This window comes from Myotis daubentonii, chromosome 7 (genome assembly GCF_963259705.1).
Source record: "Myotis daubentonii chromosome 7, mMyoDau2.1, whole genome shotgun sequence".
NCBI classification, from domain to species: Eukaryota; Metazoa; Chordata; class Mammalia; order Chiroptera; family Vespertilionidae; genus Myotis; species Myotis daubentonii.
Window position 1 is genome coordinate 57,548,429 of NC_081846.1, and position 25,885 is coordinate 57,574,313.

At 39.8% G+C, this 25,885-nt stretch overlaps 1 protein-coding gene across 1 annotated transcript in view; it reads left to right on the forward strand.

The window, feature by feature from the left end:
- CCDC148 (coiled-coil domain containing 148) overlaps window positions 1–25,885 on the forward strand; it is a 225,905-nt gene that overhangs the window by 135,626 nt on the left and 64,394 nt on the right. Inside the window, exon 11 of the mRNA XM_059704381.1 lies at window positions 16,408–16,548. Within this exon, the coding sequence (XP_059560364.1) occupies window positions 16,408–16,548 (141 nt within the window). The remainder of the gene's footprint in view (window positions 1–16,407; window positions 16,549–25,885) is intronic.

Genomic DNA, 25,885 nt, shown 5'->3' on the forward strand with positions numbered 1-25,885 from the left:
GAAAATTCTGGAAGAGGCAAAACTACAGGGTCAGAAAACAGGGCCAAAGCCACCGCTAATGAATGGAGGGCTGGCCAGCCAGGAGAAGAGGCAGAGTAAAATCATTTTTCAGTTAAAGCTGAAGTTGTTATATTTATATGAAAGTGGAGTTAGCCCTAGCTGGTTTGGCTCAGCGGATAGAGCATCGGCCTGCGGACTCAAGGGTGCCAGGTTCAATTCTGGTCAAGGGCATGTACCTGGTTTGTGGGCACATCCCCAGTAGGGGGCGTGCAAAAGGCAGCTGAATCTATGTTTCTCTCTCATCAATGTTTCTAACTTGCTATCCCTCTCCCTCTTCCTTCCTCTCTGTAAAAAAATCAATAAAATATATTTAAAGAAAAGAAAGTGGAGTTAAATTCTTTCAGACATCAATGAAGAACTCAAAGCTATTTGAACTGGAGGCTCAACAGGTTGAGTGAAAGGGAAAGAACCAGAGAGGAAACCCTAGGAACACCAGAGGGTACGTAGAGGAGGTTAACCCAGCTGACTGAGGAAGGTGCACAATCAGGGTTATTCATTCTGACCTCTTACTCTTTAAAATATTATTTTATTCAATTATAAATTAGAGACATTTTCTTATTAATTTCACAGAGTATGTCTTAATTTAAATGCTAACGACAGTATTATTCAAGGATCACAGCCTCTCCCTGTGTGATCCATGGAGTGTTCATGATGTAAAGGAGTCAGACATGGAGAAACCTGGAGGGCCATACCTCTGACTCGTATGAGGAGACAGAGTAGTTTTAAGTGTAAAATATCCCCAAGACTTTTGCACATAATGATGTGTAGAATTATTGGTCAGTTACATTATCTCTGTTATGACAGAACCTTTTTTTCTAGCTGGGAGTAATTATCTGTAAGCAGGAAACTTGCCATAGAACATAGACTTGAAAAACCTAATTTAAATTTCTAAGTCTCCTAGCATAAGTGGCAGTTAGATTCATACCATCTTACTTTATATGTTATTTAATATGTTTTTATGGGTTAGGACAGAGTTGTCTCCTTGGCAGAATAATATATACTTTTATGTAAGGGGTCATAGCTATTCCTTTGAGAAACATATGCAGAATAAGTAATTAGAAGACAAGGGAAGTTGGAGAAATGTATAAATGAGCCTCAGTGGAGTTGTCATTCAAAAGTAAAACTGGGTGCCACACTGGCATGACTCAGTGGTTGAGTGTCAACCTATGAACCAGGAGGTCACGGTTTGATTCCCAGTCAAGGCACATGCCTGGGTTGCGAGCTCAATCCCCAGGGTGAGATGTGCAGGAGATGAATGATTCTCTGTCATCATTGATGTTTCTTTGTCTCTCTCTCTCTCTCTCTCTCTCTCTCTCTCTCCCTTCTGCTTTGAAATCAATAAAAAATGTTTTTTAAAAAAGTAAAACTGGTTAAATCTTGAACATAAAACAAATAAATTCAAAATAATGCACATTGTTCTAGTATTTATCTGCTTAGAACATGCATGTCAGAGGTTTACTGAGATTTTATGGAAAAGAATAAAATGGACATATTGTAATATCAGTATAGCATCCTGCCTCTCAGTATCTATTTAGAAAAAGTTAAAGATGATGGGATTTACCATCTTGCATGAATGCTTAGGGACGTGATGTGTGTAACTTCCATAGCATTTTTGAGGATAATCTGGGTGAGGCTCCTGTGCATGGATATAATGGTCCCTTGATTTTATATTTTACCTTTTGTCTTCCCCTCACCTCTTTTTTCTATTGCTTTTTTTTTTCTCTCTTAAGACAGTATTGCTTCTTTTTTTGTATATGTTCTGACTATGTTTTCTGGAGGAAAGCATTCAGGCAACATGCACTACATCTAGTTTGAAATATTTATTGCTGAATAACATCCCAAGTGAAGGGAGTTCTGTTGATGATAATGGAAGTCACGTTCTTTTATGATTTTCCCCAGTTAATCTTCTTGTGATCTCTGCTTGTTGCCTCTTCTTGGCGCACTAAATAGGTAAGAAGTAATGAGTTTGTGTGAAGAGATTACAAGTATGGCCAAGTTCTTTAAATGATCTGTTGTTGATTCTGTGCTACATTTAGAAAGAACTGAGCTGATGGGGGAAAAGAAGTATTCTCATTGAAGAATTCCTGTTTGGGTCCTGTGAGTTAGAGAATCCATAAACTGTAATCACTTTTATCGCATTCTATAATCACTTTTTTTAATTTTTGTTCTCAGCAGTGGGCTCCATTTCATAGCTCCAAAAGTATTTAATTCTCATTAAAAAACAAACAAAACTGTTCCAGTGGTTACTGATCTATGAGCATTTCTCTTGAGGTTCTGTTCATTAAAATAATAACTCTAAGGGAAAGAGCAGAGCTTGGAGGTGTATGGTTATGCTAGTGTAAACTTGTGAATGTAAAAACAGCTTACTAATGCTTATTTAATTCACATCTCCCACTTTCTGTACACATCATACCCCCTAATTACAGGAAAGGATTCTAGATAACTCTTCTTCTTTGTAATCCATTTCACTTGTATTAATTAGGCAAATGCCTTGTTAGGCAAATGTGCTAGATATTTTACTTGTATTTTATTTTTTAATCATAGCCCAAGATAAGAAGGTTCTGAATTGCAAAATCAAAAGTGGAGTAATTTTTGGGGTTAGTGATTACAGAAAATTCCCAATAGCAAAAATTGAACTTAGGGCTTCACAGGAATTCATCTTAACTTTCTTACAAGATGTTTATAAGATAACAGCTATCTTTAAAAAATAAATCGCTATTGTTGAAAGTATTACATATGTTCCTTTTTCCCCCCATTGCCCTCTCCAACCCCCTCCCCCAAGCCTTTACCACCCTCCTGTCTGTATCTATGGGTTAGGCATATATGCATATGAGTTCATTGGCTGATCTCACCTTCCTCTACCCTCCCCTGCATTCCCTCTGAGGTTTGACACAGCTATTTTTAATAGTGAGTTTTATAGAGTACCTTCTATGAGTGTAGCATTGTAGTGGATTTTATTAGTTACAAAAATTGCATCGATGACCTCAGACTGCAAGAAGCTTACCTCTAATTGGGAAGTGGGGTATACATATGAAATGGCTAATAAACAAAAAATTTGAGATGTAAGTGACATAGAACATTATGTTAGTTTTAGGTGACCAACTTAATGATTTGTGCAAATACTGCACAAAATGCTTACCACAATAAGTTTAAGTTAAAATCCAGCACCACATGTAATTATTATTTTTCCTTATGATGAGAACTTTTAAGATTTACCCTCTTAACAACTTTTAAAAATGCACTACAGTATCGTTAACCATAGTCACTATGCTGTATATTACATCCCCAGGACTTCTAGCTGGAAGTTTGTATCTTTTGACCCCCTTCCCCATTTCACCCACTCGCATCCATTCACTTCTAGCAACTCTCAGTCTCTTCTCTGTATCTATGAGTTCACTTTTTTTTAGACTCAACATATAAATTAAATCATACAGTATTCGATATTTGTCTTATTTGACTTATTTCACTTAATAACTTAATACAGTGCCTTTGATGTCTATCCATGTTGTCAGAAATGGCAGGATTTCCTTCCTTTTTTATGGCTGTACATATATATGTGAGACATCTTTATTCATTTATTCATTGATGGACACTCAGATTGTTTCCATGTCTTGGCTATTGTAAATAAGGCTGCATTGAACATTGGTGTACAGATATCTCTTTGAGAAAGTGATTTTTTTTCTTTTGGATATATACTCTGAAGTGGAATTTCTGGACAATATGGTAATTCAATTTTTAATTTTGTAGAAAACTCCATACTGTTTTTTATAGCAGCTGCACTAATTTATATTCCCACCAACAGTTCACAAGGGTCCCCTTTTCTCGACATCCTCCCCAACACTTGTTAGCTCTTATCATTGTGATGATAGCCACTCTAACAGATGTGAAATGATAACTCATTCTGGTTTTGATTTGCATTTCCCTGATGGTTAGTGATGTTCAGCACCTCTTCATGTTAGCCATTTGTATGTCATCATTAGAAAATGTTTGTGTGTTTCTTTCAGATTCTCTGCTCATTTTTAAATTGGATGTTTTGCTTTTTCTCTATTGAGTTGTATAAGTTCTTTATATATTTTTAGTATTAACTCCTTAACAGTTAAGTAATTTGCAAATATTTTTTTCCATTTAGTAGCCTGCCTTTCAATTTTGTTGATTTGTTGTTGTTGTTGTTCAGAATCTTTTTAGTTTGATGTAGTCCAACATTTTATTTTTGCTTTTGTTGACTGTGCTTTTCTGTTACATTAAAAAATATCATCACTAAGGAGCTCACCCTCTATGCTTTCTTCTAGTAGTTTTATAAATAAAAACTTTTTATATAAGATAATAAAGTGCTAAATATATTTTAACACACATTAATACACATTTATTGTGTGGCAGGCACTGAGATAATTTTTATGGGAGATAAAATATAGAGTAAGTCAGTACCCTCTATCCACTGGGGGAAGATAGCTGTACACATATATCAGCCTAACCTTTCTCAACAACTTCATTCATAGAGTATATACCCTAAAGCAGAGTCTTAATGCATTCTGACCTATTATGTTGTCTTGCAATCTAAAGCCTCCTTCTTTCTTATGACTAGTTCAAAGCTGAGCATAGGTCCTACCAGTTATATGAAACCATGATGATTTTAGCCTATCATGTTGATAAAAGGTCGGAGAGGAGGGGAGAAGAGCTAGAAGGAAGTACCGTATGTATAAGGAATTGTTCAACCTAAAATTTCCTATTGAAATTATAGAATCCCAGAAGTGACACACTAGGTGATAGGTATATGGACCCAAGGTTTAGAGACTAAACAAATATATGATTGCTAATCTGAATTTTAGGTACTTATTTTTCTGCCCAAGAATATACATTGAGCACTTTGGATGAGGCACTGTCCAGGAGTGAGGTTAGAACAATGAATAAGGCCAGGTCCCTGCCATCATAGAGCTTAAAGTCTAGTGGGAAGCACAGACAAGAAAATAAATCAATTGATTAAAAATATAATTTTTTCTAGTTTTATTTAGAAGTAGACATACACTACTCTATGTTCAAGGTGTACAGCATAATGGTCTGATTTACATATATCCTGAAATGTAAACAATAGGTTCAGTTAACATCCATCAGCTCATAAATACAATAAAAAAAAAATTCTCTTTGTGATAAGAACTCTTATCCTATATAATAAAAGCCTAATATACTAAGTGGTTGGCCGTCCAGTTGTCTGTTCAACCAATCAAAGCATAATATGCTAATGATATGCTAAGGCCATTCAACCGCTCTCTATGACGTGCACTGACCACCAGGGGGGCTGACAGTTGACCAATCAACCAGTTGCTATGACGTGCACCAACCGCCAGGGGGCAGATGCTCTGACTGGTAGGTTAGCTTGCTGCTGGGGTCCAGCTGATCAGGACTGAGTGAGATGGGCCAGACACACCCTGGAGCCCTCCAGTGGTCCCTCCCCAGCTGGGCAACCTCCCGCATCCATCCCTGACCCCCATTGTACACCGATGGGGTCCCTCAGCCTGGCCTGCGCCCTCTCGCAATCTGGGACCCCTCGGGGAATGTTGGAGAGCTGGTTTCAGCCTGATCTCACAGGCCAGGCCGAGGGACCCCACTGGTGTACGAATTCATGCACCAGGCCTCTAGTGATAATATAATTTTATATAGTGAAATGAAAATAAAGAAGATAGGTTAAAGAGTAGGTGACTGGTATCTATTTTGGACACTATTCATGGATACAGGTAAGAGATGGGATAGACAAATGTTGGGTAAAATCATTAGGCAGGAGCCCTGAGTGCCCTTGAAGGACAGGTGAGCAGGAATGAAGGCTTTATAGGCAAAGGTCTGGGACAGAGATAAATATGGGTGTGTAGGGATGGGGAGGAGAGACGGAGGGAACAGAAAGAGGAAGAGCTAGACTGTTTGCTTTGGGGAATAACAGGAAACAAGGTTATGTGTGTTGGGTCAAGTCCAAATATGCCTTACAAAATTGAGCCCACCTTCTGATCAAGGTGATGTCCAAATAAATAAATAGCCATAAAAGCCACTAAAAATGGTTTGTGGCCACTTTAAAAAGTTACTACTGACATAATCTTGAGCAGGGGAGCAAAAATATTTAAAAATTATTCTCATAGACAAATGTGTACAGAATGGGTTGAATCAAAGTGACACTGAAGTCAGGAAAGTCAGCAGAAAATCAATTGCAACAGTCCAAGAACGTGGTTAATATTTGTGCAGCATTTATGCTTTCTTATCTCATTTATTTATCCATTAAAAATTATTTATTGAGCACCTGTTAGGTGTCAGATGGTGTGTAAGGCACCGGAGATACAATGGTGAGCCAATCAAATATAGTCTCTGCCCTCATAGAGATCAGTCTAGTGAGGAAACAGGCACTGTCCATGTAATCACAAGGCTGAATGTTTACTTTCAAACTATGATAATTACCTTGAAGGAAAAATTAATGATGTTATGGGAGGCAACTGGGCGGGCGGGGGGGGGGGTGTGTGGCTTCCCTTCTTATAGGGTGAGTAGATAAGATTTCTTCGGCAGACATTGTAGGTAAAATTTAGAACTGAGTGTGGAGGAGGCAAGGAGTGGAAGAGCAAAGAAAATAGCACATGAAAATAGTACAACATCCATGTAGATCCTGTTCAGGCATCTGGAAGATGGCCAGTGCTCCTGGAGCACAGAGTCTGTCATTGGGAGGGGGTTTTGAATGGGGGCTACAGACATAGGCAGAGTCAACCTTTGAGGTCTATAGCGGGAGTTCACTCCAAGAGCAGTAAAAACCATTGAAATATGGAGAGTGAGATGAGGATATGGACAGGGATTGAAACAAAAGTGGATGCAGGATGCATCCTTGTTGCATTAGGATAGGGGCCATGAGATGGAGAGGAGTGAATTGGTCCAAGAGATAGTTGGAGGTACAGACAACAGAACTCGGCAATGGATTATATGTGGAGTGTCAGAATGGTTCCTGAGTTTCTGGCTTGTGCAAATTAATAGTGTTTAAATAGCAACCCTGTACGGTGCATGTCACTGTTATCCCATTTTACATTAATCTGACGTTCCAGGTGGTTAAACAATGTACATGAGGGAGTACCATTAATAAGTCTCAGAAGTAGGATGCCAAGCCTGTTTTATGGTTTCAAATCCTGGGTTCTCTTTTCTATGCCATGCTTCTGGGTTGACTGCAGAAGGAGTGCCTGTGGCTTAATGATGGAAAGACAATAGTTTTGGTCTTTATATCTCAGAGCCATAGAATTTTACGATTGGGAAGGATTATAGAGAACTTCATGCTGTGTTTTTCAAGCTTCTTTGACTGTGACCCACAGTGAAAAATGTATTTTGCATTACAAATACACACACACACAATTTCATGAAAAAATTTCTTGAAATGGCCTTACTATAATAATGAGATACACTCTGATATTTTCTCTCCTATGAAAAACACTAGTCCCCTTCCACAAAATTGATTTCACTACCCTCTAATGAGTTGTGACCTCTGTTTGAAAAACTGATCTGGTCCTATACATTTTTTCAAAGAGGATTTGAGGCCTAGAAATGTAAAGTGATTTTCCTAGATCTCATCATTAACAGGCAAATGACTTCCTAACAGTTAGCGACATTTTCTGACTCTATTATACAATTTGGCTTTGTCAGCTTTATAAATAAAATTGATAGGTTTGTAAAATTTGTTCCTTAGGAAAAACAAATCTGTTAATATTTTTTTTGCTTCTTAACATTTAGTGTGTTTCTTCCTTTACAAGTATTGTTTTGCACTAAGGTTAAGACTCTTTAGGACCTAATTAAATGAAACGTTGCAAGATTTTATTTGAAAAGTAAAGGATATGAAACGGTCAAGATAACAGTGCGTAATCTTTAAGATTCCGAGAAAGACTAGTAAAAAGAAAATGGAAAGCAGTTATCAAAGAGAGGTGATAAAAATGCACTTATGAAGTCAGTCAAGAAACCAAAGGACAGTTGTGAAACCAAGAGGAAAAACCAAACCTTTCTGCTAAGCAAAAATGCCAACGAGAGAATAGAGAGCTTTAATAACATGTGCGAAAGCACAGGCACCACATTTTATGAGAGAAATTTGAACGTAAGTGGAACACATAAGATGAAAAAAGCTTATTTAGGTAATATTGGAAAATGGTGGGACATTGGGAAAGAATTTAATGGACCTATCAGACTATTAAAGATTTAATAAAATGAAAATTGAAAGTTTATTCAGCTGAACTGAATTTAGAAGCTTATAGGAACATGTAGGGAGAAGGCAGAAAGCGGGGTGCTTGCCACCTTTTTGCACATGACCTCTAACACTGCTGGAAATACAGATTAGTTGTTGAAAATCCTGACAAGGTTTTCTGGATATTTTCGCTCTCAGACAAGAGGCATGGAGCATAAGAAGCCCAGAAACAGCTAGAACTGGGGAAAGCAAGGATGGAGAGTCCACAGCGGCAGGGTCAGAAAATGGTAGCATTTGGTTTGGTGAGGACACCTTTTCTTTCTAAAGACCAATCCAGCAGGGAGAAGGGGAAAATTGTCAATCTAACTTCCAGGCATGGCCCAGGGCCTTATTCATGCATCCACCAACAAGTATTTTTTAACCTTTACTGAGTGCCAGATACCATTCTATGCTCTGGAGAGGGACTATGGATAAGACACATTTGGTCCCTGCCCTTAAGAAGTTTGTAGCTAACCTGGCCGGACGGCTCAGTTGATTGGAGCGTTGTACTGTACACCAAAAGGTTAAAAGGTTGCTTGTTTGATTTCCAGTTCAGGCATGTATGGGAGGCAACCGGTTGATGTTTCTCTCTCTGTCTCTCTCTTCCTCCCTCTCTCCCTTCCTCTCTCTCTAAGATAAATGATTAAATCCTCAGTGAGGATTTTAAAAAAAGAGGTTTGTAGCCACGTCAGAGGAACAGGCAAATCCAAATGGTTTGATGATGCTGTAATAGAAGAAAGGGCCAAGGAGCCAGGGAAGAAGAGAAGAGACACCTGTCTTGGACTTGGAGAGTTAGGGAAGGCTTCCTGGAGCAAATGACATCTAAGCTCAGCCCCAGCTGGATTGGCTTAGTGGATAGAGCATCGAATTGCAGACTGAAGGGTCCTGGGTTCGATTCTGGTCAAGGACACATACCTCGGTTGCAGGCTCTTCCCCGTCCCGGGCTCTGGTCCGGGCTCATGTAGGAGGCAACCAATCGATGTGTTTCTCTTACACCGATGTTTCTCTCTGTCTTCCCCTTTCTCTTCTCTCTCTACAAATCAAAGGAAAAATATCCTCAGGTAACCATTAAAAAAAAAGTTACATCTTAGCTCAGACTTGAGTAGGATAAGCAGAAGTTGGCCAGATGAAGTGTGAGGAAGATGCTTCCTTGTTTCAAGGATTACATCACACCATGTGTTTAATGCATTTATAAAGCATAGGCCTGTCACACAATAAACCCTCATTAATGGTGGTTTTTAATATTTTATTATTGTCAGTTACAGGTACTGGTCAGATGATACTTTTCTTATATGAAACAGCATGCATGACACAATGTTTCCATAAATATGGCTGATAGAATTCAGTATTAATATTTAATTGCCTATTATTATTTAACAGGTCTGTAAAATACTAATGTTTCTCATTGCAAATCATTTTGCTTATAGAAGAAAATTCAGAGCATGTCATATATTGTGATTTCTCCATATAAGAAAAATATAATATAGAATCAGAATAATAGAACTTAAAAACTGTAGCAAAAAAGGTGAAGGGGAATATAGTCAATAAAGTGATAAGTTGCACAGTGATGGATGATTACTAGACTTAGTGTGGAGATCACATTGTAAGGTATAGAAATGTCAAATCACAATAGTGTACACCTGAAACTAGGGTAATACTGTATACAAATTATATTTAAATTAAAAATGTTTTGAAAGAAACTATAGAAGTCATCTAATCCAGTCCTCTCCATTAATACATGAGAAAACTACAATGTTACAATGTTGTTCGTTAGTGGCAGAAATAAGACAACAATGCAGGTGTACTGACTAACAGTCGAATACTGTAGACCCCCCTTATCCTCAGTTTCAATTTCTCCAGTTTCAGTTACCCAGCATCATGTGTGATCTAAAATATTAAGTGGAAAATTTCAGAAATAAACAGTTTATAAGATAAATTGTGCGCCGTTCTTAATAGTGTGATGAAATCTCGCTCTGTCCTGCTTCGTCCTACCTGCGATGTGAATCATTCTTTTGTCCAGCACAGGGGTCCTCAAACTTTTTAAACAGGGGGCCAGTTCACTGTCCCTCAGACCGTTGGAGGGCCAGACTATAGTTTAAAAAAAAAACTATGAACAAATTCCTATACACACTGCACATATCTTATTTTGAAGTAAAAAAATAAAATGGGAACAAATACAATATTTGTATTTGCATGTGGCCCGCGGGCCGTAGTTTGAGGACCCCTGGTCCAGCATATCCATGCCGTATGTGCAGTACAATAAGATATTTTGAGAAAAGAGAGAGACACCAAAGTTACATAAATTCTGACCAGTGGGTAGGGCCGCAGGGCTGCGAGGTAGCTGGGGCTGCAATGGGCCAAGCCCCTTGCACAAATTTCTTGCATCAGGTCTCTAGTATATTTAAAATTGTTCTATTTTGTTATTAGTTATTGTTGTTAATATCTTATGTGCCTAATTTATAAATTAAACTTTATCATAGATATGTATGTATAGGAAAGAACATAGTATACATAGGGTTTGGTACTGTCTATGGTTTCAGGCATCCACTGGGGGCTTTGAAATATATGTCCCACAGATAAGGGGGCCATTGTACTCATTTTCTTTATAGCACATTGCCATTTATAATAGATTTTTTCAAAGCTCTCAACTTTGATATAAAATTGTGTTACTATTGTTACCTTAATGTTAGTTTTCATTATCACCTTTGAAGTTTTTATGGGTTTCATTTTTTGTTTTTTCTAGTATTTTATTCATTCTGAAAATATATATGTTTTTAATTTCACTTGAACAATTTTTCCTTTTACAGTAGAGCAAGGAATATATATATATATATTGCTACTAACCATTTTCATTTTAAACCCTTAATTTATTATTTGCAATAGATGAACATATTTTAAATGTTACTTGTTTTTTTGTTAGGCTAATGATTCATTCAAAGACTGTACCTCTGGCAGGAATATTAAAATATCAACTAAAGATCTGGTAAAATGTCCCTAAGTTAATAATATAAATAATGTTTTCCTTACAATGCACTCCCGACTGCCACTGTGGTAATGTTCTTTTGTGCCTATTATTATTACCCGGTTATGTTCACCAGCTCTGTGTAAAGCTACATAATTAGCCAACACTTTAAGATAAAACCACTAAAAGGTCCTTCAGGCTATTCTTCCTTTTTGCTCACTGTTTGCTCAGAAGTCTTCTGTGCTTTAGCCTATTGTGCTAATATTGATTTCTTCACCCACCTGCGAGCTTTCTTATTCTTGGGCATCTCAAAAATACCATAATCGGTTGTCATTCTCTCCACATGGGGGCCATCCAAAGTCCTTGGCTGCCTCTGTGGGCAGCCATTGGTTAAGGATTTCTCAATGGCCCCCCCTTTCCCACTAGATTCTTGACCATCCCCATTGTGCATTTTGAAAAGCCCCATTTACCTTGCTGCCTGGATACCGACTGCTGCAGAACGTGTTTCTCATCAAGATCTCACATCTCTGGCTACTTGGGATATAATGCCAGCTTCAACAACCCTTTCTCCTTTACTCCTCGCATTTTGGGGCCGTATGGTAGTAACTACAGATGATGTTGTGAGTAATTGATTTCAGTCAAATCTCTCAGGGTCCCTGACCATTCTCATGATTCCAATATTAAATGGAAGCAATTTAGTGTCTAAAGGCTGATGCTGACTTGCCCAAGAGTCCCCCTCCCCTCCCTGCTCCAAGCATTTCATATATTGCTTGGCAGCTACAACCCACTGGCTTTTGATTGCTGAACTTGCATTTGTTTCATTTATGGTGTTTGTGCCCATTTAAAAAAATAGCCATAGTCTTATATTATCTGGAGAACAGGAGAAATACCATTTAGACGTGCAAATGACAAGGGACGGTAAATCAGATAAATTGGTGGGTAAACTGGGTTATCCCAGTTTTATTGGTCTGGTAATTTTCTTGCTATATTTTCCACTGGAAACAGAAATCGTCTCCAGTCACAGATGGCTACTTATACTTTGGCATTTTTACATTATGCAAAGGTTATTTAGTTATAATTCCCATAAGTTAGTCTTAGATCAAAAGGTGAGAGAGTAGTTCCAAAGCCCAAACTTCTTTCTATTGGAATTTGCAGAAATAATCTCAGTACTCAGAAAGGCCAAATGTATGCTATTTTTCTTTTCATTAGTTCACTGCATCTCAAATTTTCTTCCTACTCTCTGAGAACCTTGAGACTACAGTATTTGATTATACAAATATCTTTGGACATACATTATGCTTTATGGTTTTTAAAAATACAATTTTTAGTGTGGAAACATTTAGACATAGACAAAAGTCTGTATCACTCAGCTTCAACAATTATCGTCAACTCATTAGTGAAATTTGTTTCATCTATACCTTTACCTACTCTCCCAGGCCCATAGATTAATTAATAGTGAGCAAATCCCCCGACATATCATTTCATCTGTTAGTGTTTCAAAATGAAAAACTCTTACAAAAAGCATAGCCATACTATAATCAAACCTAAAAACTTTAACAATATTTCCCTAATAGCATCAATGAACTAATCAAAATTGAAATCTTAGTTGTTTTATAATTTCTTTTCACATTTGGCTTATTTAAATCAGAATCCAAATAGGACCCATATATTATATTGTATTTGGTCGCTATATTTCTTAAATCTCTTCTAATCCATAGTTCTCCTTATTTTACTTCTTCTTGTAATTTGTCAAAGTCCTTTAAAGTTTTTAGGGTTCAGTTTTGCTGACTGCATCCCCAGACTGTCATTTTGTGTTTCTCCCTTGGCTGGATTTCCTATATCTTGACCCATGGATATAGAGGTTTGATTGTATTCCTTCTTATTTTTTGGCAAGAAAAGTTTATGGGAATGTTATTTACCCCCATCAAGATGCCAAAATGTCTGCTTACTTTTCTGTGATGTTAAATTGTTGAGTGTGCTCAATTGTTGCCACTCTGACCCAACCATTATAAAGTTTCCCCTCAGCTGTTAATGTGCAGTTTTTAGTAGCCATTGGTGATCATGAATGAGGACCCATTATTTGATTAGATGTTTCAAAATAATATATTTTAATGGTATAATCTCTTCTTCATTTATTAGGTTTTATTAAAACATTTTTATTTTGGTAAACAAATAGGTAATTATTGAGTACCTATGATGTGCTAGCACTTTGCAAGACAGTAAAAAGGGAAGACAAAAATACATATATATCATGGACACTGTTCTAAATAGAACTAGAAGCATTATGCTCAAAACAAGTCAAGAGAAATTATGAAATAATAAAATGATTAAGAAAAGAGAGATGAGTGTGAGTTGGAGAATGCTTCATGGAAGACATGCGGCATGTTCAGGCCAAGAAGCATTTTATGAAACAGGGAGAGACTGAGAGCACTCCCGGTGAGGAAATAGTATGGACCACGCTGTGAGGCTAAGAGCAGTAAGGGAAGGTGAAGGAAAAACAAAACCTACCTAGAGATAACACATTAGCTAGGTTAGTGTGGGACATTGTTGGGGGCAATGAGACAGCTGAACTATTACAGCTCTGATTGGAGAAATTGACGTAACCTCCTGAACTTTTTGGTATTGTTCTGAATGCATTTAGCAGGTAGACTGGGTAGTCTAGAAAATTACAGTGAAGTGGCCTATGGAAATTCAATAGTTTAGAAATTGAGTTGTCATAAGTAAAAGCTCATCTGAACTTAAATATAAGATTGCCTAAGTCAGACGTAAATGTAAAGAATTAGTCATGTTGATTGGTGTACATAATAAAAAAAATTACAAACTACAGAGATACTTGTGGTTCCACAGAACAAACAGGATGTTTAAAAGAAGAGGCAGGCCCCTAGCTGGTTTGGCTCAGTGGACAAAGCATTGGCCTGCGTACTGAAGAGTCACGGGTTCGATTCCGGTCAAGGGCACATACCTGGGTTGTAGGCTCACTCCCCCATAGGCGTGTGCAGGAGGCAGCCGATTAATGGCTCTCCCTCATCATTGATGTTCCTATCTCTCTCCCTCTCCCTTCCTCTCTGAAATCAATAAAAATATATTTTAAAAAAATAATAATAAAAGAAGAGGCAAGCCCACAGGGCTTGGTGTGAAGCTGTAGCCAAGTTAAAGATGTTGAGTTTCACTTTGGAAATGTTGTATTTTGGGTGCACATACAAATAGCAAAGGCATTACATATTTGTTAGGATGGGGTTGCAGACAAAAAGACAGAGTACATTTTAGAGTCAGATAAACAGAAATGATAGGTTAACTCATAGGTGAGAATGTGCATGTCAAATAATGATCATAGAGAGGCTGAGGTCAATGAGAAAGGATAGCAGTAGAGTTGTGGGTGTGAGGTGGGCTCAGGAAGCAGGAAGAAGAAAAGGGTAGTATCCATTAGTGGAGAAGCAATGGAGACAATGTATGGCCCGTGTAGGAAAGAGTTTTAAACACGAAGAAATGGTTAGCAGGGTTAAGTACCACCAGGAGGTTTAGGAAAGGGGACTGAGGGCTGTCCTTCAGGTGTTTGTGAGGGAGATCACTAGCAGCACTTGGACACGTGATTTTGATACAGCATGCTTAAGCTAGCGTGTGGGTGACAGGAAGGAAAGGTTTGGCAGCAGGAGGTCAGGACAGAAGGCACAGGTGATCTTATTCTAGGTATGGATTTCCAAAGAAGAATGTAAATATGATGGCCAGACTAGCAGCTGATAGGAAAACCTAAGTGTGTCTCAAAACCAAGAGTCTGATTTTTTTTTTTTTGGTTATTTTGATATATAGGACAAATATATTTTTAGAAACCAAACTTAGAATAGTTAAAGTGCAAAAAGAGTTTAACTATTTAGTCACTTTAATTCATCATATTTTAGGACATTTTAGTTATTCAGTTTTCATTTTATGTATTACCATAATGAGTCATGCTTATATCAAATATGTAATGTAAGGTATTAAGTTGGGAATGCTAGTTTCCTCCTTTACTAAAAAAAATTCTGCACATTTCTCCATCTCCCTCCTCTCTGCTTCCTTAGATACATGTGTCCACGGAACATGTAATGGTTTGATTTTATTTGTTAGTTTCATTTGTTTCTTGCTTACAAAGACAATACATGTTCATTGTAAAAATATCCTTTGACACAGACAGGCTTAAGGAATAAATTTTTAAAATTCCATGAAATAATGCTATTCAGAGATAGCCAATATATTATTTTGGTAAACCCCCTTCAAAATCTCTTTCTATGTTTAGATACATGTATGATATTTATTTTAATGAGATCACACTGTAAAGTGGTTTTGCACCTGCTTTTTGCACCTAACAATATGTTGTGGGCGTTTTCTATGTCAGTGAATATAGATAAAAAGCATCCTTTTCAATGGCAGTCATTGAATGACGGTACCATAATTAATTTAAGCTGTCTCCTATTGCCAGACACTTCGGCTCTTTCCAGTTTTTGTGTTTAAGCAGCACTGCAGTGAATGTTCCAATGGGTACATTTTTGTGCACTTGTCCAATTGTCTTTGAATAACTTCCTAAAAGTGGGATGTGGGTCCAAGGCTATACATATGTTATATTATGATACATATTGCCCAATAAACGCTGTAGCAGTTTATTTCTACCAATGATACCTATCAGTACCCCAAAAGTTCTTTTAAATATCTTGAACAATTTTTTTCATCCTCCTTTGGGCTCATTTTCCTCACTTATAAAATAAAGAAGATAAAATAATCAGTGGTTCTTAAACTTTTTAGCACCTTAGGACCATTTGAGATTTTTAAAAAACTGTTGAACAGAAGCTGGAACTGTTGCTTCAGAAAAACACACCCGTGCAAAAAGAGAGAAATTTTCATATGCTATTTATGAAAATCCATAGATCCTTTTAAGTCAATTCATAGCGTCTTTAGGATTTCACTCCATGAATCCAAGTGAGGAATCTCTGAATGAGGTGATTTTAAGGTTGCTTTCTCCTTTTAACACTAAAGCACACACACATATTGCACACATGCCACACTCATGTGCGCACAGAATTTTAATGTGTATTTGGAAAAAACATAGACATCTGCTTGTTACAGAACCTAGTCTCATTGTGATCAGTAAAATCACATGAGTGTGAATAGTTACTGAAATGAATTTCTATTTCAGGTTCTTCAATGGCGAGCCCACCAGGAAGAGGTAGCACGACTGGAAATGGAAATTTCTGCCAGAAGAAGGGAAAAGGAAGAGGAGAAAGAGAAACTGTGGAAGAAGAAGAAATTGTTACAAAGAGAAGAGAAGAAAGAAAAAGTATAAAATTCACTGTTGCTGTGAATGTGTGAATGAATGTTTAACTGCCTGACTGAGCTTTGATTAACCTTGGTGTTTGGCATGGAATTTTCATAGGCAGTTCTTAGGAAGATTTTGGACATGAAGGAGAACCCACTTTATTAACCTGCATAAGCACAGATACTTGTGATTAGAAGAGATGCTGTAGGTAAAGAAAAAACAGGTTTTGTGATTGTTGTTAAGTCTTGTACTGAACAGGGCCATGGCAAAGACCAACCATACTGGGATAGCATTTTGGTTGACCGTAGTGCAGTCAATGACTGTCAAAAGATGTCCGTGTGAGAAAGGCATTTTGAAAGATGGCAGAAAGACTTTTATCAGCTTGTAGATGAGCTATTAATATTGGACCTGACAACAAAACAAAAACAACTAAACAGAGTAATAAAAGGAATAATTAAGCTGTAAGCCATATTCATGGTCAACTTCTTGCAATTCTATAGGACCAAGGCACCTGTTTTATTTTATTTATTAGAGGCCCGCTGCACAAATTCATGCACTAGTGGGGTCCCTTAGCCTGGCCTGTGCCCTCGCGCAATCCAGGACCTTTCGGGGGAAGTCAGAGAGCTGGTTTTGGCCTGATCCCCATAGGCCAGGCTGAGGGACCCCATATAAGATCTTTGGTTAATCTCTTCCCGCCCTCCCTCCTCCTCCCTTCCCTCTGACATTCATCAGTCTGTTCCATGTTTCCATGCCTGTGGTTTCCACTCCTGCACTGAGCGTCTGCCCCCTGGTGGTCAGTGTGCATCATAGCTACCAGCTGGTGCATAAAATTTGTGCATGGGTAGGGTCCCTAGGCCTGGCCGGTGATCAGGGCTGATCTGTGGGGCGACTGGCAAGGCAATCAGGGGGCCCCCACTGGCACTCGCTGAGGCTAGCTTGGTGCCACCTGCTCGCCGGCCTTCCCCCTACCACCACTGCCAGTTGCCTCCCTTGGCTGGCCTGGGGCCTGTGGGCTGGAGGCAATTCCTGCATTGAGCATCTGTCCCCTGGTGGTCAGTGTACATCATAGTGACCGGTTGTTCCACCAGTTGTTCTGCCATTTGGTCAATTTGCTTATTAGACTTTTATTATATAGGATAGAAGTACATTTAGGAAGTATTTTTTAAGTACAGAGAATGATGTAAAAAATGCATTACTATTCACCTCCTAGCCTTGAAACTGTTAATATTTTCATCCTCCAGATTATTTTACTCTACAGATAAAGCTGAAGTCCTCTTTTGAGGATGTACTCATTCTCATTGCCCTTCTTACCTCCTCAAAGGCAATCTCAACATGAATTTTATTTCTATCTTTCTAGGACATCTATTATTGCTTTTCACATATTTTAATATGTAGCTTGTGAATTTAAACTTTTTCATGAATACTATCATATTGGATCATTCTGCAGCATGTACTTCATTCAACCTTACATTTTTGAGATATACTTATATTAATAAACAGAGACCTAGTTCACGCCTTTTAACTGTTTGTTACACAGTGTTCCATTGTAGAACTAGGCTACCACCTATCCCTTCTCTTAGTGGCTGACATTTAAGTTTCTAAAGTTTTGTTCTTGCAGCCATGTTGTAGCAGCCACTGCATACATGTCCACTGGGGCATATGTACACAGCTTTCTCTAGGGTACACTTCAGAGGGGAATTACTATGTTCTTGGATCTGTATGCTTTCCATTTCATAAGGTTTTTTATTTTTATTTTATAAGATATTATAACTTTTCTTCTTGACTTGTGCCAAGCTTATAAATGTAAACAGTGTCTCATGTTTTAAATTGGACTCCCCTGATCACTTGCAAGATTGAAAATCTCCTAATATTCATTGGGCAGTTTTCTTCATCTGTGACTTGCTTATCCATACTTTTTGTCCGTTTGTCTATTTTTTTCTTTGTTAATCTGTAAAAGTTCTTATAAATTCTGCATTTCTTTTCATTAGTTTTATGGGTTCCAGATGTTTTCTTCCATTGGTCACTTGCCTTTAAATTTTCTCTGTGGCATCTGTAGTTTCACAGAAATTTAAAATGATCAAGTAATTGAAGTTACTAAGCTTTCCCTTTTTAAGTTGTGCGCTCCTTTAGGAACTGTGACCTGGCAGTGAGAGCATCTCCACAGAGAGCTTTTATGTTTGCCTCCGGTCAGGGCCCCATGCCTTTCATTGGCCCGGGACCAGTTGGTATATTAACTTGAGACTTGGGACCTGTACTGGGAGCTGGAATGGGTGCTGACTCAGCACAGATGCACAACCCCAGCCTGGGGTCTCCAGTTGACCCTTCACTTCACTTGTCACTTTCGTGGGGGATGGTCATAGTGTCTCTAGTTCCCATTTTGTGTATGGATGATGGATGGTCCCTGCATGACTTCTTGCTCTTTGTAAGCTTGGTTCTAGCTCCTGTGTGCACAGGTCCTACAACTAATTCATATTCAAAGTCCTGACACCAAGTTCTCAGACCCATCTCCGGCCCCGTTTCCCCAAGAGTCCCTAGGCTTTGGCTTCCTCTCACTGCTCTGATTTTGAGTTCCATTTATTTTCAGCACTGGGACATTGGGGTGTGTGTGAGTGTGTGTGTATGTGTGAGTGTGTATGTGTGTCTGTGTGTGACTGTGTGTGTGTGTGTGTGAGTGTGTGTGTGTGAGTGTGTGTGTGAGTGTGTGTGAGTGTGTGTGTGTGTGTGTGTGTGTGAGTGTGTGTGTGTGTGTGTGTGTGTGAGTGTGGTGTGTGTGAGTGTGTGAGTGTGTGTGTGAGTGTGTGTGTGTGAGTGTGTGTGAGTGTGTGTGTGAGTGTGTGTGTGAGTGTGTGTGTGAGTGTGTGTGTGTGTGAGTGTGAGTGTGTGTATGAGTGTGTGTGTGTGTGTGTGTGTGTGTGTGTGTGTGTGTTTATGCAGTGTTGTGTTATAGTTTGTCCAAAATATGTGTTCAATGTAGGAAAGGAGATTTCCATCTTAACTCAGACATACCAGAGTTCTGGCTACCTTTATATACACTAACCAAAAATCCAGAATCTATTTATTTTAGCTATATTATATGTTGGTGAGAAATTTTAGTGCTTCAATTTTAACACTAGCTTGGCAGAAAAACTCTCATAGGCAGTTTCACTGTCATGAGACTGGTTGTTGTGTTAGCTAGGGCTGTTTCACCTGCCTGGCTCTCTCTTTTTTTAAGAGATCAGCAACTGAGATAGAGAAACTATGTGTAAAACCCCACTGCAGGGTTTATGAACAAGAGATATCTTTGTCCTAATTCTTCTTCCCAGTGTTTGTCTTTTATGGAATACTAATGTCTTTTTGTTGGAATAATATTGTATTTTTGTTGGAATAACATTTTGATTTGTATTCATTGTCAAAGTTTACCCTAGTAGGTGCCAATCTCCTTTCAAAATCTAACTTTAAGTTATTAGATCACTCTTTTCTGAGTTTTAAAACTCTAGTTGAACATAATATTCACAGTTTTCCTGGTTTTATTCTAGACTCCAGCAAAGTTTTGATTTATAAGCTGTTAGGAGATAATGGTAATATTTCAGAAGCCTCTCTCCACTTTTGAAATTATTGCCTTGATAAAATCAAAAGATGATGCCTTTCTATAAACTATCCCTAGGAGCTATTGTAAGAAACAAAATTACTGTGCTAGATGAACCTTAAAACACTTGATGTGTGATATTGGTCTCAGCATCACCTTTTCAGTAGACGTGGCTCTTTAGGTGGCTTGGGTAACATAAAGATTGCTCTGTATCACAGCATTTTAGGAGTTTGTTGCTGCATGATGCCCAAGTTTTATGGAATCCAAAGCAAGGGAAGTTTCAGCCTTGCTCCCAAAATGAAGATTTCAACCAAGGCTCACCTAAAAAAGAGACTTGTCCCTTCCTTTGTCAGGCATACCACAAGTCTCCCCCAAATTTAGCCAACTCCTAATTCAGCATTGAAACCCACCACATTGTATGACTGAGGGATGGGGAGCATTATCAGCAAAGTCAGAAAAACTCCACAGCCATGTGGCCTTCAGCCTTACCTCAGAGATGTTTCGGGGGGGGGGGGGGGGACCTATCATTTTGCAATCTCTTAGTTTTAAGTGACATCGCACCAATAAATACCAAGAGACCCAGGCTCCAGTAGAACCTTGGCACTTGGGTGCTCCCCCTTGTCTTCAGGTGACCTGGCAAATACTCAGAATTATATTCGTCCTGCAGACAGATAACCAGGGAAGAGGAGGAGTCTAAAACAAAAGAGGGCAGGCTATCATAAACAGAATGCAGTGCTGCTTCATAGAAGATTCAAGAAACTCTGTGCTTGAATCCACAGTACCTTCCAATTCAGATCAAAATTGGAATCTCTGGGTTCTTATGAGAGCAGTTCATTATAAAAATCTCTTCTCCAGTATTTCTTAATCTAATAATATACTGATCTAAAAAGCTAAAAGTGGGGGAAAGAGGGGGGCAAAGGTCAACACAGGAGAATGATAAAAAACTAAATTCCCAGACTTTAAACTCTGCTTCTTTGGGATTATCCTATCTAATAAAAGAGAAAAATGGTAATTGGCGTACGACGATACCCTTTTCATTGGCTAATCAGGGCTATATGCAAATTAACTGCCAACTAAGATTGGCAGTTAACTGCCAACAAGATGGCGGTTAATTTGCATATGTAGGCACAATGCAGGGAGGTGAAAGGGAAAGCAAGAAGAAGCCCCCTGCCCCCCAGCCATGATCGGAGAATCAGGCGCCTTTTCCACCCTGGCCAGTGATAGCAGGAAGTAGGGGTGGAGCCAGCGATGGGAGCTGGGCACGGTCGAAGCTGGCAGTCCCAGGAGCTAGGGGTCCCTTGCCTGGGCCTAAAGCAAAGCCCGTGATCGTGGGGCCGCTGCCACTGCGGGTCCCTGCTGCCCGGGCCGGACGCCTAGGCCAGAGGTGTTAGGCCTGAGCAGGGGCGGAGCCTGCAACCGCGGGGAGCTGGGGGTCCCCTGCCCAGGCCTGACACCTCTGCCGGAGGCCTCAGGCCTGGTCAAGGGGCCGATCCGGTGATTGGTGATCGGAGGGTGATGAGGGTCAACTCCTCTGGCCGAGGCATCAGGCCTGGGCGGGGGGCTGAGCCGGGGATTGGGGGGATATAATGGTCCCCTTGCCCAGGCCGGAAGCCTGGTTCAGAGGCGTCAGGCTTGGGCGGGGGGTGGAGCAAGCGATCAGAGGGAGATGGGGGTCCCCTGCCCAGGCATGATTCCTGGGCCAGAGGCCTCAGGCCTGGGCAGGGGCCAGAGCCAGTGATCAGGGGGAGATGGGGGTCCCCTGTCCAAGCCTGACACCTCTGGTGGAGGCGTCAGGCCTGGGCAAGGGGCTGATCAGGCGATCGGAGGGTGATGGGGGTCTACGCCTGAGGGCTCCCAGTATGTGAGAGGGGGCAGGCTGGGCTGAGGAACACTCCCCCCCCCCCCCCCACACACACACACCCAGTGCACGAATTTCGTGCACCGGGCCCCTAGTTGATATATAAAGGGCCAATGAATAACTCCTGTAATAGGCAGGCTTCTAAGATGGGCCCCGAGATTTCCTGCTCCTGGGAGATGCATGCCCTGTATAACTGCCAAGGCGGTAAATGCCATGGATTAGGTTATATTGTACGACACAGACCACCTTGGCAAAGGGGGAGATTACCTGGGTGGGCTTGACCTCATCATGAGTCCTTTAAAAGCAAAGAGTTTTCTTTGGTTGCTCACAGGAGGGGTAGTCAGAGATTTGAAACACGACAAGAACATAACTCACATTTGTGGCTTAAAGAATGAGGAGATAGATCACATGGCAAGAAATGGGAGGAGGGGCTTCTAGGGGCTGAGGGTGACCATGGCTGACAGCCAGAAAGGAAGTGAGAACCTATCACCTATACTGTAATTCTATAACCATAAGGAGCTGAATTCTGCCAAAAGCAAGAATGAGCATATTTTTCTCTAAAGCATCCAGATGAGAACTCAGTTTTGTCAACACCTTGATTTCAGCCTTGTGACATGAGCAGAGAGCCCAGCCACACCATAGTGAACTTTGACTTATAGGATTCTGAGCTAATAAATGAGTGTTGTTTTAAGCTGCTAAATATGTGGTAATTTGTTACACAGCAATTAAAAAATTAACACAGGTTTTAGTATCTACATGTAAAGTGCTGCCAAAACAAATTTAGAAACATGTGGAAGTGGCTTTGGAATTGGGGTCTGGGGAGATGCTGGAAGAATCTGAGGAGCATGGTTGAAACAAGACTAGAACGCCTTGAACAGACTGCTAATACAAACGGTAGAGATGTGGCTGGTGAGGGCTCAGAAAAATTCAGTGACTATATTATTGGAAACTAGGGATAGGAAGATCACAGTAATGTGGTGGGAGAGGAAGTCTAGGGAAATTCTGTCCTGGGGGTAGGTGGAGAACTCTCCTAAGTAGTGAACTCCATGTGTGATGAACTGAAAACAAATTCTAAAGTGTGTGTACCTTCTAGGTGATCTTAATCTATCCAACATAATTTATGTGCCATTAGTATGCTGACTAATACTAATTAATATCTCCTGACTAGACTTCTCTCTTGAACTGCAGACTCACATATCTCACTGCTTCAAATCTGATATGCCCCAAATGTATTCCTGTTTTAACTTCCAAACCTACTCTAGAGTTAAGAGATTGTTGCCGACAGCATGGGATGGAGAAAAGGCTGAGTGTGCTAATATAAATCCCTTTGTTAAAACCTCAAAAAGATGAAAAGATTAGAGTATTCAGTCACATGAAAGATCCTTCCAGGAAATTAAGGATGTTTCTTACAGATCTTCTCACACTAGAAGGCCTTTAGGATGTTTAAGGACAATCTTTTCTTGGCCACCTCAACAGGAAGCCAAAAGAGAGAAGGGATTATCTCAAAAATACCTGTGGATGTGGCGTTTGTCTAATGGAGTGAATCCCCATAAATCCACAATAGCTCATTCGGTTCTTGAGAAAATTTTATTAGAAACACTGATTTCTGCTAAGATTAAAATTTGTTGTCTAAAACATTGCCAGCTTGGACTGAAAGGAACTGAAAAAGTATGAAGTGAAAGGAGGCTCATGGACCCCCCCCCCCCCAATTCTATTGGCAGGAAGCAGACTACATTCCTAATACTTCCAGCCCCAAATGAAACCTAGCCATCCAGGCTTGGGAAAAGTTTCCCTTCCCCCCTCACCACCTTACACATAGAATAGTTTGTCAGCTCCTAATAAGGCATATTGACAGTAAGACTGTGTATACTCCCAAAGGCATCACTAACGATCCAAATAGGATGATCATTCATTCATTAGTCCACTTATTCAATAAGTATGCGCCAAGTGCCTTTAATATAACACACAGTGCACCCAGTCCTCCATGCAATTGTAAGGTCACTCTACTCAAACAGAAATTGCCCCTTTTCTGGTATCTTTTTAAAGGGATGTGTTTGCCTGTTCTGCCACAAAGATAATATGCAATTCTTGGTTAGGTCAGTAGATGCTCTTACTATTAATACAGAAGGATTTCTTTTAGCTTCAAACTTTATAAGTAGAACAAAAGGGTTAATAGAGAAAAACTAAAAATATAAAATGGATTGAACTATATGGAGTTTGCAATTAGTTAAATTAAGCATAACCACATTCAGTAAATAAAATATACCTGCACATATACAAGTGCAAATGCATACTAGTATATCTGTGTATGTACACTTACACCCATAATTATTGTGTGACTCTCCTGCCCCTCTCAGTGGGACTGATGAAGACCTGAGCTTGAGGAGGATAGCATGGAAACTTTGCCCTCAGTCATTCATGCCTGGCCCTCCTCCTCTCTTATTTCTTAGTCTTATATCATTAAACTATATTTTGGCCATCTATACTCACACCGGCCCATGCTGGTCTGATGGCTTCCTAGTGTGAATGCTCCTATGCCAATAAAGGTCATTAGTTTTGCCACATTTGATCAAAGTTTAGGACTTAGAGTATAAATTTTTTGCACTGATTCCAATAAGGTTCATCATCTCTCTTTTTACTAATTTTTTTTCTTTTTGCTTGGGCCTTTAATTGCTATTGTGTGCATTTGTGCAACATAGGAGCTGCAGGATATGAAACTGTCCTCTGCAATTTCCTTCAAATACTTGTGATGAATTGGCTTTCATTTCCAGTGATGAATGCCTTGCTGTTGCAGAGGGAGGGTGCATAGATCTTGGGGACTTAGTGGGAGAAAGGACCTTTATAATCAGAACTCTGCTTGGAAAGCATCCCTGGCAGAAAGGTCCCTCAGAAGTTGGACCTTCTGGTTCAGATCACGGTCTGTTTCCTCCAACTCCTTTTCCCTCATACTGCTCCTTCTCAACCTTGAGTAAAGTAAAAGGGTGTGTGTGTGTGAGAGAGAGAAGGGGCGGGGGGAGATATCTAACTGGAACCCATTTAGACTAACACAATCCAAGGTATAAATATTGTTTATCCTATATAATAAAGAGGTAATATGCAAATTGACCATCACATCCTTGCACAAGATGGCTGCCCCCATGTGGTCACAAGATGGCCACCACAAGATGACCAGTAGGGGAGGCCAGTTGTAGGCAATCGGGCCAGCAGGGGAGGGCAGTTAGGGGCAACCAGGCTGGCAGGGGAGGGCAGTTGGGGGCAACCAGGCTTGCAGGGGAGCAGGTAGGCATCGATCAGGCTGTTAGGGGAGTGGTTAGGGCGTGATCAGGTTGGCAGGCAGAAGTGGTTAGGTGCAATAAGGCAGGCAGGCAGGTGAGCAGTTGGGAGCCAGCAGTCCTGGATTGTGAGAGGGATGTCTGACTGCTGGTTTTGGGCCTAAGCTGGCAGTTGGATTACCCCCAAGGGGTCCCAGATTGGAGAGGATGCAGGCTGGGCTGAGGGACACCCCCCCGCCCACAGTGCACGAATTTCGTGCAACAGGCCCCTAGTATAATATATCACTGGGGACCAACTGAACTGTGAACACAAAAACACTGTGGCAGTACTTAGTAATGCAGTCACATACAGATGATCTAAAATTGGCTTACAGCACTTTTTTACATTTTCATATAATGGAGAATATTGAATATAAGAATTCTCATAGACTCCTTGGACCCAGAAAACATGTCTTTGACCCTTTATGAACAGTTTGACCTTTGCTCTAACATTCACCCACCCAAATCTCTCACTGTAAGAATCCCTTTTGCAAAGGAACCACCTGCCATTGGAGTGCACTATCCCCATCTGGCTGAGGACCAATCTGTTGAATTGCTTCTTACCCTCAGTTTTGAGGTTCTCTCAATTACTAACTCCTAGAAATGTGATCTTGTAGTCAAAGT